General features: G+C 42.3%; 1 protein-coding gene across 1 annotated transcript in view; it reads right to left on the bottom strand.

The window, feature by feature from the left end:
- The window catches only part of cachd1 (cache domain containing 1), a 100,826-nt gene that overhangs the window by 57,723 nt on the left and 28,360 nt on the right, over nt 1–14,743 (bottom strand). The window contains exon 2 of the mRNA XM_069680424.1: nt 6,842–6,904. Coding sequence (XP_069536525.1) covers nt 6,842–6,904 — 63 coding nt within the window. The remainder of the gene's footprint in view (nt 1–6,841; nt 6,905–14,743) is intronic.

The following is a 14,743-nucleotide window of genomic DNA, read 5'->3' on the forward strand; positions in this document are numbered from 1 at the left end:
TCAAATAACGCATGTTCATTCTAAACACAATCATTTCCCCTGACTTGACACAGTTAAGTTCTTTTACTTATTTTTCCCAAGGTCATCGATTTCCTAATTTATTTTTAAGCAAACTTAACTTGTCAGAATTTACAGTGTAGACAAAAAGCAGTACTTTGTGTTACTAAATATTGTTAATGACCCTTAAAAGTACCAAGATTTGCCAAAATTTAATGTTTACCTTTTAATTGTCAATTTTCCCAACATTAGGTTTAGTCTTTTCTTTTCTTTTCTGTTATTTGTTTCAAATGTTTTTGGGGCTTTTATTCTGAAGGTGGGTATTCAACCTACCTGCCGCCAAACTGGAAATAAAAATGCCCCTAAGGTAATCATTTACCATCATTCTTCTCTCTGCACGATTAAGCAACCAACTGGTAGGTTGTTTTAGAAGGTTAAGGTGTGTTTCATACCGTTTCTTACACCATCAGTCAAAGAGTCGACCATCGATCTAGCTGGGGATGCTACTTGCTTGATGTTATTTTAACTGTTCGGGGAAACAGTGGTCTTTTGGTTACTTATCGGCTTGATTCAATAGTTTTTTGGGTATAAACCAATATTAGATTTACTTGAACTTTTTCACAAATATACTAATGTTTGTAGCCAATTCCAAAGAGGTAAAATACTCCATCATGTGAGTTTGCAGTTTGCACAACTGGCGCCAAGTCAACTTGATGATGATAAAAAGGAAAGAGAAGAGAGTGGTGTCAATGTGTCTTAATATATTTGTAAATAAAGTCTCCTCTATTTCAGACAAACAAAAATTCAAGAAGTTGTCATCACAAGGAGTGATGTTTGCATTGATGGCACTAATGATGCAGAAAAAGGCAGTGGTCTGAAAACCTTCCACAGCCATTGTAAACTTCTTACTCACTCTGGTTGAATACAGAAAAAGGCTTATTTCCACAGTAACTGGAGCCCCTTTGTTCACGTCACATAATTACCGGTGCCTGCAAAAAGGGCTGCGTTTCAAGCCAGGAACAGGGAAACGTAGCACGACCCACTGACCGCTTCTACACCTAATCAGCCGGCCGCTATTCCTATTAGGGCTTTAACAAGGGCCTGAGGCACAGCCCACAATTACTCCTAACTCCACCACAAGGAACACACACACACACACCAAGACACTAACATGTGCGCTCTCACACACGGATGTAAAGTTAAACACACTAACGTGGCACTCCCTGACACACAGCTCTGTCCATGCATAGCAGCAGGGCAATTAGCTGCGACGGACTCGGCATTAAACGGGGTAAAATGGGCCAGTGTTCAGCCGAGGAGCGTTTCCAAAGTAAGGCCGGACTTTAACAGAGTGACTTAAGAGAAACCAGAAACTCTGAGCCGTGCAAGTTAAAGCTCTCGTTACAGCCTGCGACGGTGCAGCCAAAGCAAACCTGCACTCTGCAGATTAACCACACTCTCCAAAACACAGGCCTCCACTCCCCAAGCTCCCACCCATCCAACCAGAGCTTTGGGTTTTGCAGCACCCAGCGGAGTTGGGTCGGTCGCAGAGCTGGACCGAGTGAACTGGGTGCAGCATGAACTCTTGTGCTGGGAGTTTTGAGGTTTGCCTTTGTGAGCTTTTAACCGCAGTCCCTGGCGGCGGTGTTTATGGCAAAAACCAAGACTTACTCTGAAGAGGTAAATATAGGGATGAGCATAAGAGGGTCATTAGTGGAGTTCTGCAGGACTGAGGAGCTCTGAAGTGACCGGCACAGCACAATCACATGACTGGCTTCTCCAAGGGAGAACTGATTGTTGTTATTGAATTAGTGCATTTTCACTGGTGTGGTTGCTTCCAATCATTGTCAAACACTGCTGACTTTATTCCCTCTCCTGACTCTGTTAACTATTCAGCATCATATGATACAGTTATGAAATGTCTTTTGATACAGAGATGGAAAAAACATGAGTTAATAACTAGGGATGCACGATATTGGATTTTTTGCCGATATCCGATATGCCGATATTTTACATCTCATTTAGCCGATTACCGATACCGATATTTTTTTCCCGCACACCTAATTGCAGAGATCATCAACTCTCTTCTGTATTGGAATTAGCGTACAGTGTAATGGTGATACTCTTATCACATTTGTTACAACGGTCGGGGTGACGGGTCTTGAGATGGTTAATCAAGTTTGTAGTGTTGAAAGACTTTGCCTTGGCTCCTCCTCGCATCACCGAAGCTGAGCAGTCATTGCAAATAGCAGTTTTGCTTTCTATTTCGACACTGTGAAAAACGTCCACACCACGGACATTTTGGCTTCTAACTCTCTCATGCTGCAGGTAGACACACGTGACGTCATCACGCTGCGCCGCGCCGGTCTTCTTCGCGCCAGGGACATTGCGCTGAGGTTGGGCATTTAATCAAGTATGCAGCAGCCCATTATTTAATCGGTTAATTATATCGGCGGATATCGGCGTGTTGGCCGTTCATTTTTAAGCCAATATCGGCCGATACCGATAACGTGCCGATAATATCGTGCATCCCTATTAATAACAGAGGAAAAACCACAATAAAGCATGATTTAGATGGTAATTACTTTAGAACATCATAATAAGCAAGACAATACGAGACAAGTGCTTTAAGAACACTGACATGTATAGAACGGATGTCCTCTATGCAGCCAATAAATGCAGTAAAATATCAGCTGAAGATAATCGTGAAACACTCAAAATCTCATTTTCTTCTTGAATGGAATCCTTTCCGCTCATCCTCTCCCTTCCATTTCTTAAATGCCACCTCATGAAGGCTGCATCTACCTGAGCACCTGAGCTGTGGCTGACACTCGCTCGCACACAGCTAGAGGGGCCGAGCGAACTGATAACCCCCTCTGTCGATTTGAACGCCTCAAGTCTGCACACCGAGTGGAACTGGGCATTTTTCCCAATTTTATGCATCTTTCTTAAACGTGTTAAAACTTTTTTCACCACAGCAGCTGAACGATTTGGAAAAAATATGTAATTGAGGTTAATTTGGCTTATAATGCAATTTCAACATGATTTGCGATATTAAGGGGGAATTATTTTTTCTATCGTAATTCTTATTGTCATTTACTTTACTTACGTCTCTGTAGCACAATATTTACATTACTGTTTTGACACATTTCACCTTTAACAGATATTTCGCCTCCTGAGATTTGAAAATTGCAGCAGACCATATCGTGATTTTGATAACATTTCTATTAATTTTTCAGCCCTATTTTACACATTTGTGTTCCAACTCCATCCATCAAGTTCACATAGCATTGTAGTTTCTACTCCACGGGCTGCATTAAACTATATGATTGGTGAGTACTTACTTATGTGCATCTTAAAACACCTTAGTGCCAACACCTCCACAACTCAACATCCAAAGCCGTCAAGGTTATTGTGGTGCTGCTTGAAAATGTGTGACATCATCTACACTCATTTCAGATTCATCTATAGAGCACTGGGAATGTTTGCACCAAATCCCATCCCAATAAATGGAACAGTTGTTAATGGACGGACTTGCGTTATCATTACCTGAACCATGCTTCTAGAAAAGCTGCATGCTTCGACACTTCCTGTTTTGGTGATTTGAGGAACTTGAGCCGAGGGTAGGCCTACTTCTTATCCTCAGTGAGAATGTAAACATTGGTAAGTGTAGCGCTTCGTCGAAGGAAAACATTTGACACTTGCAAAGTATCCACTTCAGAGCAAACAGCCTACAAGAGTTTAATACCTTCATATCAACTTATAGAATCTGGTGAGTTCAATAGTACAGACCCCATGAACTCCCATATTACTTTGCCAAAACAAGCCACAGGATGCCCAGCATAGCATGGTGGACTAGCATGAAGACATTAACAGCAGTTTCAATTCATGATATGCACCGTGACAGCACATGTTACAGAGTTAAACAAGCTGACTAAATCAACACAAAAGACTGATAGAATAGACACACATCGACAGAGAGAGACGGAGAGAGGGAGGGTCTGCGTCATTAGAGAGGGACAGCTGTCTGTGCGTCTCTCTGAATAATGACTTTCCGCAGGAGAAGCTCGTGTGAGAAGCTAGCGGCTCCTCTCTGCAGCCCCCTTGCCCTCTTTCCTTCTCTCTCCCAGCCCTCTCTTCCTCTGCAGACCCTCTTCTAATTGAGCCTCACTTTGGCTCGTGGACACAGCCCCTCTGAGAGAACTTGCAGGCCAACTATGCCAGAGCTGTCATTTCAATTAGCTGGCGTCTGCGTTAGAAGCGCTGCAGCCAGAATGTATGTGCGCTCCATGAGCCGGCCGTGGAAATGAAACAGTTAAAAGACTTCCAACAAGGAACCGAGATGAGTGAAGTTAGTGGTGCGCTGGGACTGGGGCTTATTAACATACACAAAAACCTAAGACTAAGTATTGTGGTTGACTTTTCTGTGAAAGGAAAAGCTTTAGGGCCTCCTTCCAACAAAGAGTTTGTTCCAGGGTGGAAACACCAGGCGCTCTTCTGAAAACACATCGCTAGAAGAGCGATTTGGAGGTGCACAGCTTTTTCACCTGACATGCTTTCTGTTTCGGGAAGTGAAAGTTTCCGGACTAGTACTTTCTCTGGCCCTAAATCTTGACGAAGGGAAGGATGAATCATGGAGGGGGACAGGATGCAGGTCTATGTGGGTTCATAAGATTTAGCTGTTGTGAAAACATTATCAGCAAGTAGCATCGTTTGTTTGTCTTTCTGCCCCTATAACTGGGTAAAAGTGCAAACTAGTGCTTTACTGAACATTTTCAGCTCTTGGCGACAGGAAAAAACGCCAAACATGTAACGTTCGGTGCAGAATGAGTCGGCTGTCGCTCGTAACTGGCCTTTGCAGCATATTATAAATATGCGACACTCCCATTGCAACGACTTCCAAAAACAAGCTGACCTAAGAAAAGAAAATATTCTGGTGGACATGCATCTTCTTTTGGTATAGGCCAGTACCAGCCCTGCCCTGCTGGCTGCTTGTGGGCAATGGTGGAGGCGTCACAAAAATCTTAACAGCTACCCACAAGGGTGTGTTATTTACAAAAAAGTCGACATTGCATGACTGTTTCCTGAAAAATGGATGATAGTGACATAAATTAAAGAAAGGGGAAAGTGTGGAAGAGGATTTTGGGCAAAATGTAGAAACTCCTGCTCTGAACTCCCTGCCTGTGATAACTTAAAGTAATAATCTGGAAGATTTTCATGTAAATAAATGTAAAGTCACTATCTATCGCTGAATAAGGTAACATAATGGTGACTGAGCCGATGGCCCACTGATGAAAGCCTTTGTATTTGCAGTATTACAGACTGGGTGTCTGTGGCGACTTTCACTGAAAAAAATGACAAGCGGCGCCCAGTTAGTGACGCGTTCTCCATCAGCCAGCAGTGGTTGGTCTGCCAGAGAGGGTAGGCGGAGCTAAGCGGCTGATTTTCCGCTCTCTGCAAGTGTTGCGAGTAAACAGTAATCTACTATGGCTGAACAAACAAAGAAAAGATGGATGACTACAGATACAACTTCAAAAAATTAGTGAAAATCTAAAGAAAAAGAAACAAACTCGACGCTCAGATGAAGCAAACAGTCTGAAAGGAAAACGACCATCAGCGAGGAAAATCAAGAGTTACAACCGGAGCCAACCGTGGACGTCACACATGCAACACTGTCTGGAAATCTGGGAAGTGTGCTCCTGCAATTACCTTTTATCACCACAGGTGCCGCCAAAGAGAACAAAACGGAGATGTTCGAGGCTACCACTTTAAGTCCAGCTTTGTGTTAACAACAAATTTGGATGAAACATGAACACTATTATTGTAACTGAGACAATTACAGAAAGAGATATTTTTAAATGGCTAGATCAGCTACGGTACATTGATCATACTTGTTTTTGTACTTCCTGGTTGCACACACAACTGTTCAGAAGTAGCTGCAGCTTGATGTGAGCAACATTTGAATTTTGACATTTTCCTTCCCTCTCTTCACAGTGTCCACTTGAACTGCGTCGCCAGGTATCCCAGCATGCTTTGTGCAAAGAATCAGCTGCTTGAACCCTAAAGATCATGATGACTCTGTAGCAAGAATAAGTACTATTTTAGTGCTAGATAGCATCGTCAAAAAAGAAAGTAGCAGCAATTCTTCAAGGCCATTTTGAGCAGCTTGTGTAATATTAAATAAGTGCAAGGTGAGTTATACTACATATTCCACACAGAGGGATACTCTAATGCACACACACAAACACAGCCACTGGAGAAATGCAAACAAACATCGACCTGTCTGTTCTTGCTGGTGGCTGTTTACTGACACTCTGCCAAGATCCTTGACGCATGAATGCAAACACACACACGCACACACACACATATATATATACATCATGACTTAACGCTATCGTGTTTGACTCGACGCCGGACGCAAACAATTGTCAGCATGGCATTCCAATCTAGCAGCAAATCAGCACACGTAAATGTTAAATTTCAAGGTTAAAGGTCATTTGAAACAAATCTCCCAATTTTTCGCACATTTTCTGTTTCACAAAAGATGCAATTCTCCTCCTCCAGCCTCCTTATTCAGCCCGACTGCAGCTCCGCTCTCATATTGTGAGCGGAGAGGGAGACAGATGAGAGCAAAAACAGAACGAGAACTTCAAAGCCGATGAGACAGCAGCCATAGAATTTTAATAAACCCCCCCCTCTCCTCTGATGGTGTCTGTCTGTGGCCTTGTGTGGTGCAGCACTGAACGCACACACGCTCGCTCAGACGCCATCCATGGCACATACATGCACTAACATGCAGTCACACACGGACACACAGGCGGACGGAGAAGCCTTTGTTACTCACCTGCTGCACTTCTGTCTCTCCGTTTGATGTCTTCTCGGTGTACACGAACGAGTTGAAAATCCTCTGCAGAGAGAAGAAGAAGGCTGAGGTTAGATCAGGAGGAAGGATGATGAATCAGATTGAACACATTCTCGAGTAGAGCAGAGTTTGCTCATTTATAGATTCTGGTTTCAGGTGTTGTTTAGCAGAGACCTCAGTTACAACACTCTGATTTTACATCTACAAGAACTGAATCGGTGAAAGGAAGGCGAGAGCAAAAACAATTTCCCTGTAGGAATCTTCAAATTATTTTATTATAGTCACAAGGCCGAATATTTCAAGCTTTTCACACCTTTATATTAAGCATCAAATCACGCCTGTCTGTGGCAGCATCCCTTTCATGCTAATAAAACAAAGCAGCTGTATTTGTGCTGTCACAGGGGCTGGGTGCAGACAAAATGTGTCAATATTTATGGGTTTACTAAAAATGAAATGTCGTTATCTTTCCCGATAATTTATATTGTGTAATTTATTCAGGCTTTTATTTTGAAAGCCTGAATCTTGTAAGTCCGTTTGTGTTTAGCAGCAACATGTTATACACTGATGGATGTGACAAGCTCGGCTTATTTTTTTTTCATTGGCGGCACACAACAGATTTCAGCAAAACAAACACCTTAAACTGGAAACAGGTGCTTTCAACCTGTCGCAGAAATCAATGTTTTGCCTGTAAAACTTTTGCAAAGACACCAGCTATTCTGACACGTTCAGGAAGTAATGGGATCGCCTGTGTTGATGTGTATCCTTGTGGTCCATGGTTTTAGTGTTATGTATACACATGTGACAATCAGGTCATCACTACCTTGTTTTCATTTCCCACTGAGTCGGTCAGGACCTACACAACAGCAGATATTCATTTCTTTCTTTCTTCCTTGTTATTTGACAGCTTGTCTTTAGAGCAGGTTAGCAGTGCTAACCACACATAACAAAAACTTATAGTCTGAAAATAAGTTCCTGGGACTCAAGGTTCCGATATTTTAGGTGGAAATGTGGCTTTACGATATATATATCATATGGATAAATCTTTAAAAAATAACATATTGAACAGATACAGAACAGAACTAATATCACTACCCTAATTTATATTATTTGGTTGTTGCATTTTTGTTGATTAGCTAGATAAAAGTTTTTCTCACTTCTTCCTACACCCGTCTCCAACAGACTTTAGTTACAAATTGAGACTCTTTAGAAAGTATGCCGTTATTGCGTTTTGCTTTGTTTGCCTGAATGTGTTTTTATGGTGTTATTTTTAAACATATTCGAATTGTTCGATTATTAAATAACATGGCATGACACCCAATATTTAAACGTAATGATCAGTGATGCATGTACAGGTCCCCAAAGTTGTGGCCGATGTTGCTTCATGATAGCAGTGCCTCATAAAATATTGTGTGACTTAAATTAAAAACACCCAAAATATAAATAACGTCAGAAAACGCTTTAAGTTACCACCTTGATTCTCAATCAAGAGGGAGGCAGGTTTTATCATCAGCATTCAAGCATCTGTCTGCTCAGACAGGTGCATCCAGAGCCTTTTTATTGCTGCTCCAGAGAGACTGATGGGCCTGGTTATCTGCCAAAGAAATCCCACCCATCCACCCAGACTGTATGCTTCTAGTTTATGGAGGAAAAAGTGTCACCTGTCTAAACGTGGAGGTCAGCCACAACACAAAATAAAGGTTTTAATGGGAGTGAAAGTGATGTCGAATTTCCCAACTCAGCTTCCAGACTGAAACACTTTAATAGTCCCTGATTTATATTGTTAGGGGAATAGAAGGTGGAGCGGTGCATTAAGGCATGGAGCAAATGAGTCCTGGTGTGACCTCAGCAGAGGAGAGCCCCAGAAAAATATTTTAAGAGCTGCCTGAATAACACACATTCACGTCGCGCACACACACACTTATCCAGATGGTCTCCTGGGTCCCATCAACTTAACATTCCCTCTCTTTCTCTCTCACACACACTTTCCTAACACAGCAGCAGCGCTATGTGGCAGCTACAAACAGAGTCAAGCTAATGTTTGTGTTGAGGTGGAGGCAGCAGGTAGGCAGGTGTTTCACTGTAAGCCGCCCCACTGCACACAAAGCCTTAAATCACCGGGTTCCACTTCCTGCTGCCTGTCTGCACCTTTTGTGAGACACATTCCAGAGGAGACCGCTTACCCAGAATGCACCTCAACAGACAGACTTGGAGCTGATTCACTGTAAACTGTTATTCCATAAGCTTAGCTCCAAGAAATCTCTACAACAAAACAAAACAGTTTGACAGCGTTTGAAGGCGATGTACACAGTGTCTAAAGATATCTTGCAAGAGCAGGAAGAAGAACTCATCATGGATTCATAAGAAGCTGATTATTTCTTTCCACCAGCTCTTGCAAAGACATGTGATTTAATGGCACCACATTGAAAGCGAAACATAGCTACAGATTATTCTCGTTATTGATCAATCTGCTTTGATTTTCTTGAGTAATGGATAAATCCCTTGGTCTGGTTTTAATCATAATACTACACACCATGTGTGTTTTGATGTTAAAAAACCCTGCATATCTTTCGACAAGGAAAAATGTGTGTGAATATTTTTATAATCACTTTTATTTTTGTTACCGTTATCATTTATATTGTCATATTTTTTTAAATCCTTTTATTGCCCCGTGTACTTTTTATTGCTTGAGGTCTTTATTTAAATTAGCCTGTTTCGTGAGCTGCTGTAACGAGTAAATTACAATAAATCTTATCTTGTCTGTAACACAAAAAAAACCCAGAAATATAAATATGAATTTCATATGCTTTTGTGTGAATAATTCTCTGACATGCACACATTTAAGTTTATATGATGTATGACAAGATTCTGACATTTAAGAAGCTGAAACCAGAAAATGTTTCCTCTTTTCTCATCAAATTTCTGTTGAGTAACTAATTGATTGATTAACTAATCTTTGTAGCTCTTTTGGGGAAAAAAACAACAGAATAAAAAGAAATGGGGTGCTGGTTTAGCTCAACGATTAAAGTTTGAGCCTCACGTATATAGGCGCAGCCGTCAACAAGGTGGCACCGAGATCGACCCCCACTCTCGGCTCTTTGCTGCATGTCATCCCCACTCTGTCTTCCTACATTTCCAACTCTATCCACTGTCCTACTCAATAAAGGCAAAGGCTAAAAAAATTAATCCTGAAAATAAAAAAGAATAAAAAGAAACGCACACAAACACACAGAGAAACAAAGTAATTACAGACACAAATAAACACAAGAAGCTGAAGACCAAACCTACTAACAATGCCTTCTTCTTGGCCATAATTGGGCCAAAAAGAGGCCATTGTTGCAGATACAGTTAACTCTCTTTCACAATCACGTCATTCTGAAAATTCAATTGTATCTAATTTAGCCTCTAAACTCAGGCTGGCATTAACACAAACACTGCTAATTATCAATTAATCCTCCACAGAACTTAAACAAAGTGCTCCGTTTGAATCCTGATGGTCTAAATGGAGTCAGCCGCTTTCCAGCAGATTTCTTTCATTCTACAGAGGCCTGAGACTCACACTAAAGTGCTAAACAAACACTTTTATAATGTTATTACACAGCTGCATATTTCACTACTGAGTTATTCACAACGTGCAAAACCAAACCCAGACTGTCTGCTGTTCCCCGCCCTTCTTAGTGGAAAAAAAAAGAGAAGGTCCAAGATGTAGAAGTGTCAAATAAACACGAGCAAGCACACACAAACAGCTGCCACTTATGAGCAGGAATCGTGTGCTTTCAAAACACTAACAAGAGAGAGAGAGAGAGAGAGAGAAACAGGCTTCGTTTCCAATAAGAAATACTGAGTAAATGAGAACAAATCCCGAGGAGAGGGAAAACTGCTGTTGTTGATTAGCCACAGGTTAGCTGTCTTTCCCTCGGTGCCTCCAGTGTTTGTTGTTGGAGCTGCTTTGCGGTTTTCACAGCTATGTAGCAGCCGGGGAGGAATGCTCGGCTCTGAAACCTGAGAGGCCTGAGGCTGCCCGGGCCACCGTGGGCCTGTGGCCTCCCCTGACCCGTAATCAAACAGTGAAATGTACACAGACGCACACACACACAGCACAGAGGCGCACAGTGACAACTACACAGTGTCAGGCGCGGACTCACACTCCCCTGTGCACCTTGCCGAGCTGAGCCGTGTAGAATAAACAAACAGGAGAGATATGAGAAGATGTGAAAAATCAACACTTAAAATACACAGTGGATTCCAGCTGCACACGCTGATGGGAAGTTAGATGGGACTGTTTTGTGAAGGAATTGCCTGTAAGTTATTATTTGGGACTTAGTAAGTAAAAAAAAAAAAACTACTTTAATCACATCTGGTTCAGACTCTGACACCAGCATGAAAAAGTAGATAGTTAAAGCGGATCGACACGTTTCCTTATAAAATAAATACAAATAGACTTATGGCAGCTGTGTTATTTATACAGTACGACGTCATCGACCATTTTCAATTGCATGTTTAATCAGCGTTATCAGCCCCGTGGTAATAACTTTGGAAACAAAAGGTCACGTCTCCTGCTTCCTGTCGGCACACACAACCTCACAGCCATGTGTGCGCTGCGGGTGTAGCCGCTAAAAGTAAACGCGATGTGGCTCATAAGTGAGTGTATTCCCGCTGCTGGTTAACGCTGTGGCTACAAAAACGGACAGTTCACAGAGCGGATGTGTGTTTACCTTTAGCGGCTACAACTGCAGCACAGACACAGCGTGAGGTTGTGTGTGCCGACAGGAAGCAGGAGACGTGAGTTTTCCTGCTTGTTTAAAAGCAGGTGAGACACAGACTCTGCAGCTCAGCGGTCAGGTCTGTGTGCTCTGTTTAGGAGCAGCACTAATGTGACATCAGACTGACTTTTCCTGTAGATTAGTTATTAAAAACAAGAAGAAGAAAGTTTTCGTTTTGCACCGAGAAACAAAAAAGTAGCAGCCTGACGTGTTTCACTTGATGTGCTTCACTATCGCACGTCCTGCGATGTGCGTATGGCACAAGCGCGCATCGCAATTGCGATTGCTAAACGATATATCGCACAGCCCTACACAACAGCATTACAAAGAGAGACAATAATCACTGTGTAATATAATATGCATAATATTATTTTCTTTATTAACCAAATCAAAGAATCAAAACATCGACATTTTGACCGATTTGCCTCATTTGTCGAGCTGTGGAATAAAAACATTGTGAGCTTTATGTTTAGAACACATTCATTAAAAATCCATTTAGATGACTAACGAGCCAAAGATCCAAACAACTTGGCATAAACAAGTCGGGCCTCAACCAACTCAGACTTTTGTCAGCTGAATCAGATTTAAATGTTAACTATTTAGCCTTTGTCGAATCTTTTCAGTTCATATGTCTCATGTTAGCTGCAAGATGCACATTAATCAGCCTTCCATAAGAACCAGCTTTCAGCCAGACATTTAAAAAAAATCCAGCCGACAATTTTCGAAATGTTTTAAGTCATATCCCCATCTTCTCTGGAGTCGACCTCTGTGGATAAATCAGCTGTGACCCTTACCGTATAAACAATCTGAGCAACTACAAACAAGCTAGCTGCAGCTTAGCTCACAAACCCTCCTCACATCCGCGGCCTGCCAAAGAGCAAAGAAGAAACACTGATTTTAAGGTAAAGCTGCTTTATTCTTTGTTTTTACCTGTTTAATCACCGGGTCTGTTTGTTTTGGAGAGGACACGACCTCTGTGGTTCTTTCTGCTTGCTCACAAAAGTGAATTTATTTATAACTTTAGTTTACTTACAGGAAAACTGAACAGCGCTAATTCCAAATAGACAGCTCTCTGAGCACTAAGCTGACAAGAAATGCATTCAACCTCCTGTCCATTGATCACCGAGAGCCACCCTTTGTCTCATTAGGCCACTTTTTAAATCCATCCACCTTGAGGTTAATCCGAGCCACAGACGAGTGGTCCACATGAATGACTGAGCCTCAGCGGAGGCTGAAACTGTGTGGTACAAGAAATACCAGAGCCTGTGTGGTTTCAACCCTGAAGTGTGTTTGTTCTAATGATACGTGGGGATTCGCTGTTGTCGTGAAATGTGGGTCCTTTTTTAGAAGAGCTAATCTATCATTTAAACTCTGTCGCAGTTTTATCCTGACTCTTCACTTAAACCTGCTCCCCTCTTAATTAAATGCAGAGACACAGTTACACAGTCAGTTTATACACTGTGAGCTGTAGTGCATGCTGTTACACTGCACTGTTTATGTGTTGAGTTCCATGCACAACACCACTCTCCATCTATCAGTTTGTTTCTCTATCTTGGCCCCCCGATCCTCTTGCACCCTGTCGTAGAAGCTTATTTCAATGGTTAAACCATGTGGAGCCTCCATTCATACGGCATCCGTTTAATTGGGCCCGCCTCTTCAGCTCTTCAGTCGGGCCCTCTTGGGGATGCCATAAACTACCCCAAGAGGCTCTTCTCCTTTTAAGAGACTCTTTTGTTCTAATTGGGGGCAGAGGATAAGATCCAGACGCATGACTGAGGAAACCAGAGAAAGACAGAGACCGCGAGGGTCACTCGTGGATGCTTTCAGTGGAAACACGTGGAAAATATGCACAGAGGTAGAGAAAAGAGAGACTGTGATAAACAATCGGATGCAATCAGCCACAAAATCAGCTAGTTTCAGGAGAGCTGTCATGTAACAATAACAAACAACAACTGGGTGGTGCTGACAGAGAGTGTAATGTTAATGTTAAAGCTAGCAAAATGTGCTTTTCCACCAATAATAAGTACCGTAAAATCTGGAACATAAGTCGCACCGGAAAACGTTTGAATTCAAAACACACAAATTTCTGCTTTCACCATGGTGAGTTTGCAATCCTGCTAGCTAACGGTGCTACTGGCGGCCTACAGTAACGTTGACTGTTGTGAGGGTGGCGGCTGCGTTGGCGATCATGACGCCGCATGACCGTGTCGAAGCGTTAGCAACAATCAAGTTAGTTTTCCTCGCTTAAAGCAGCGAGAAAAACAGCACTGAGGCATATTGTAAATAGGAGACATTGTAGCGGCTTGGACCCGGAAACGGTTTAATGCGGAGATGTGGAGTCACCACCTAATAACCAGACAGCGCCATCGTCTGGGTAAAATACTGTAACACAATAACATACCTCTCTCTGCATTTTATACTGGTACATTGGTCGCACTGGTATATAGGATGCAGCCCACTTTTTAGATGAAAAAAAAATGTAATAAAAGTGCGTCTTATACACCAAATTATACGGTATATTTCTTTAATTGCCCAAGTACTAGAAGGGCATTAGTTAACGCCCAATACTCTAGTCCAGGCATTGGAATCGGTATCTAGAAGAAAAAAACGGTATCTGAACGTCTTTAAAAGAGAAGTGACAGAATTACAGAGACTGTGGAGAGGTAAAGGCAAGAGTAAGGAAGGAAGGAAGAAAAAAAAGGAAGGCAGGAAAGAGGAAGTGGAAGCCGACTGCAGTGCTTGGGCTACAGTGGGAATACACCTATTAGCAATTCCCCCATCTTCAAAGTGCAGAGTGGAGCCGTAGGCCGCACTAATTTGGAGCTGGACTGCAGAGCATGCGCACAAAATTGTACACACACAAGTGCACACACCCGCAATAATCCTGTCTTTAGGGCTTGGTGATCAGTGGTCCATGGTTAGCTGTAGGGCAAAATGGAGCATCACTCGGGTGGGGCACGTCTTGAAACGACGATGTGCCGATGTGCGGACTGCAAATTTGGGCTATGCTTAGGAACACACACATGCCCAGGCCTAGTGCATGCAGGTGTAGCTCATGTGTCACTACGGGGTTCTCACTGTTGGAAATTTCTGCGAATGTGAACACACATATTTGGACGCCACA

The sequence above is a fragment of the Semicossyphus pulcher genome, unplaced genomic scaffold (assembly GCF_022749685.1).
Source record: "Semicossyphus pulcher isolate SPU_LCO1_2020_fin unplaced genomic scaffold, fSemPul1.0.p SCAF_4, whole genome shotgun sequence".
In the NCBI taxonomy this organism is placed as follows: domain Eukaryota; kingdom Metazoa; phylum Chordata; class Actinopteri; order Labriformes; family Labridae; genus Semicossyphus; species Semicossyphus pulcher.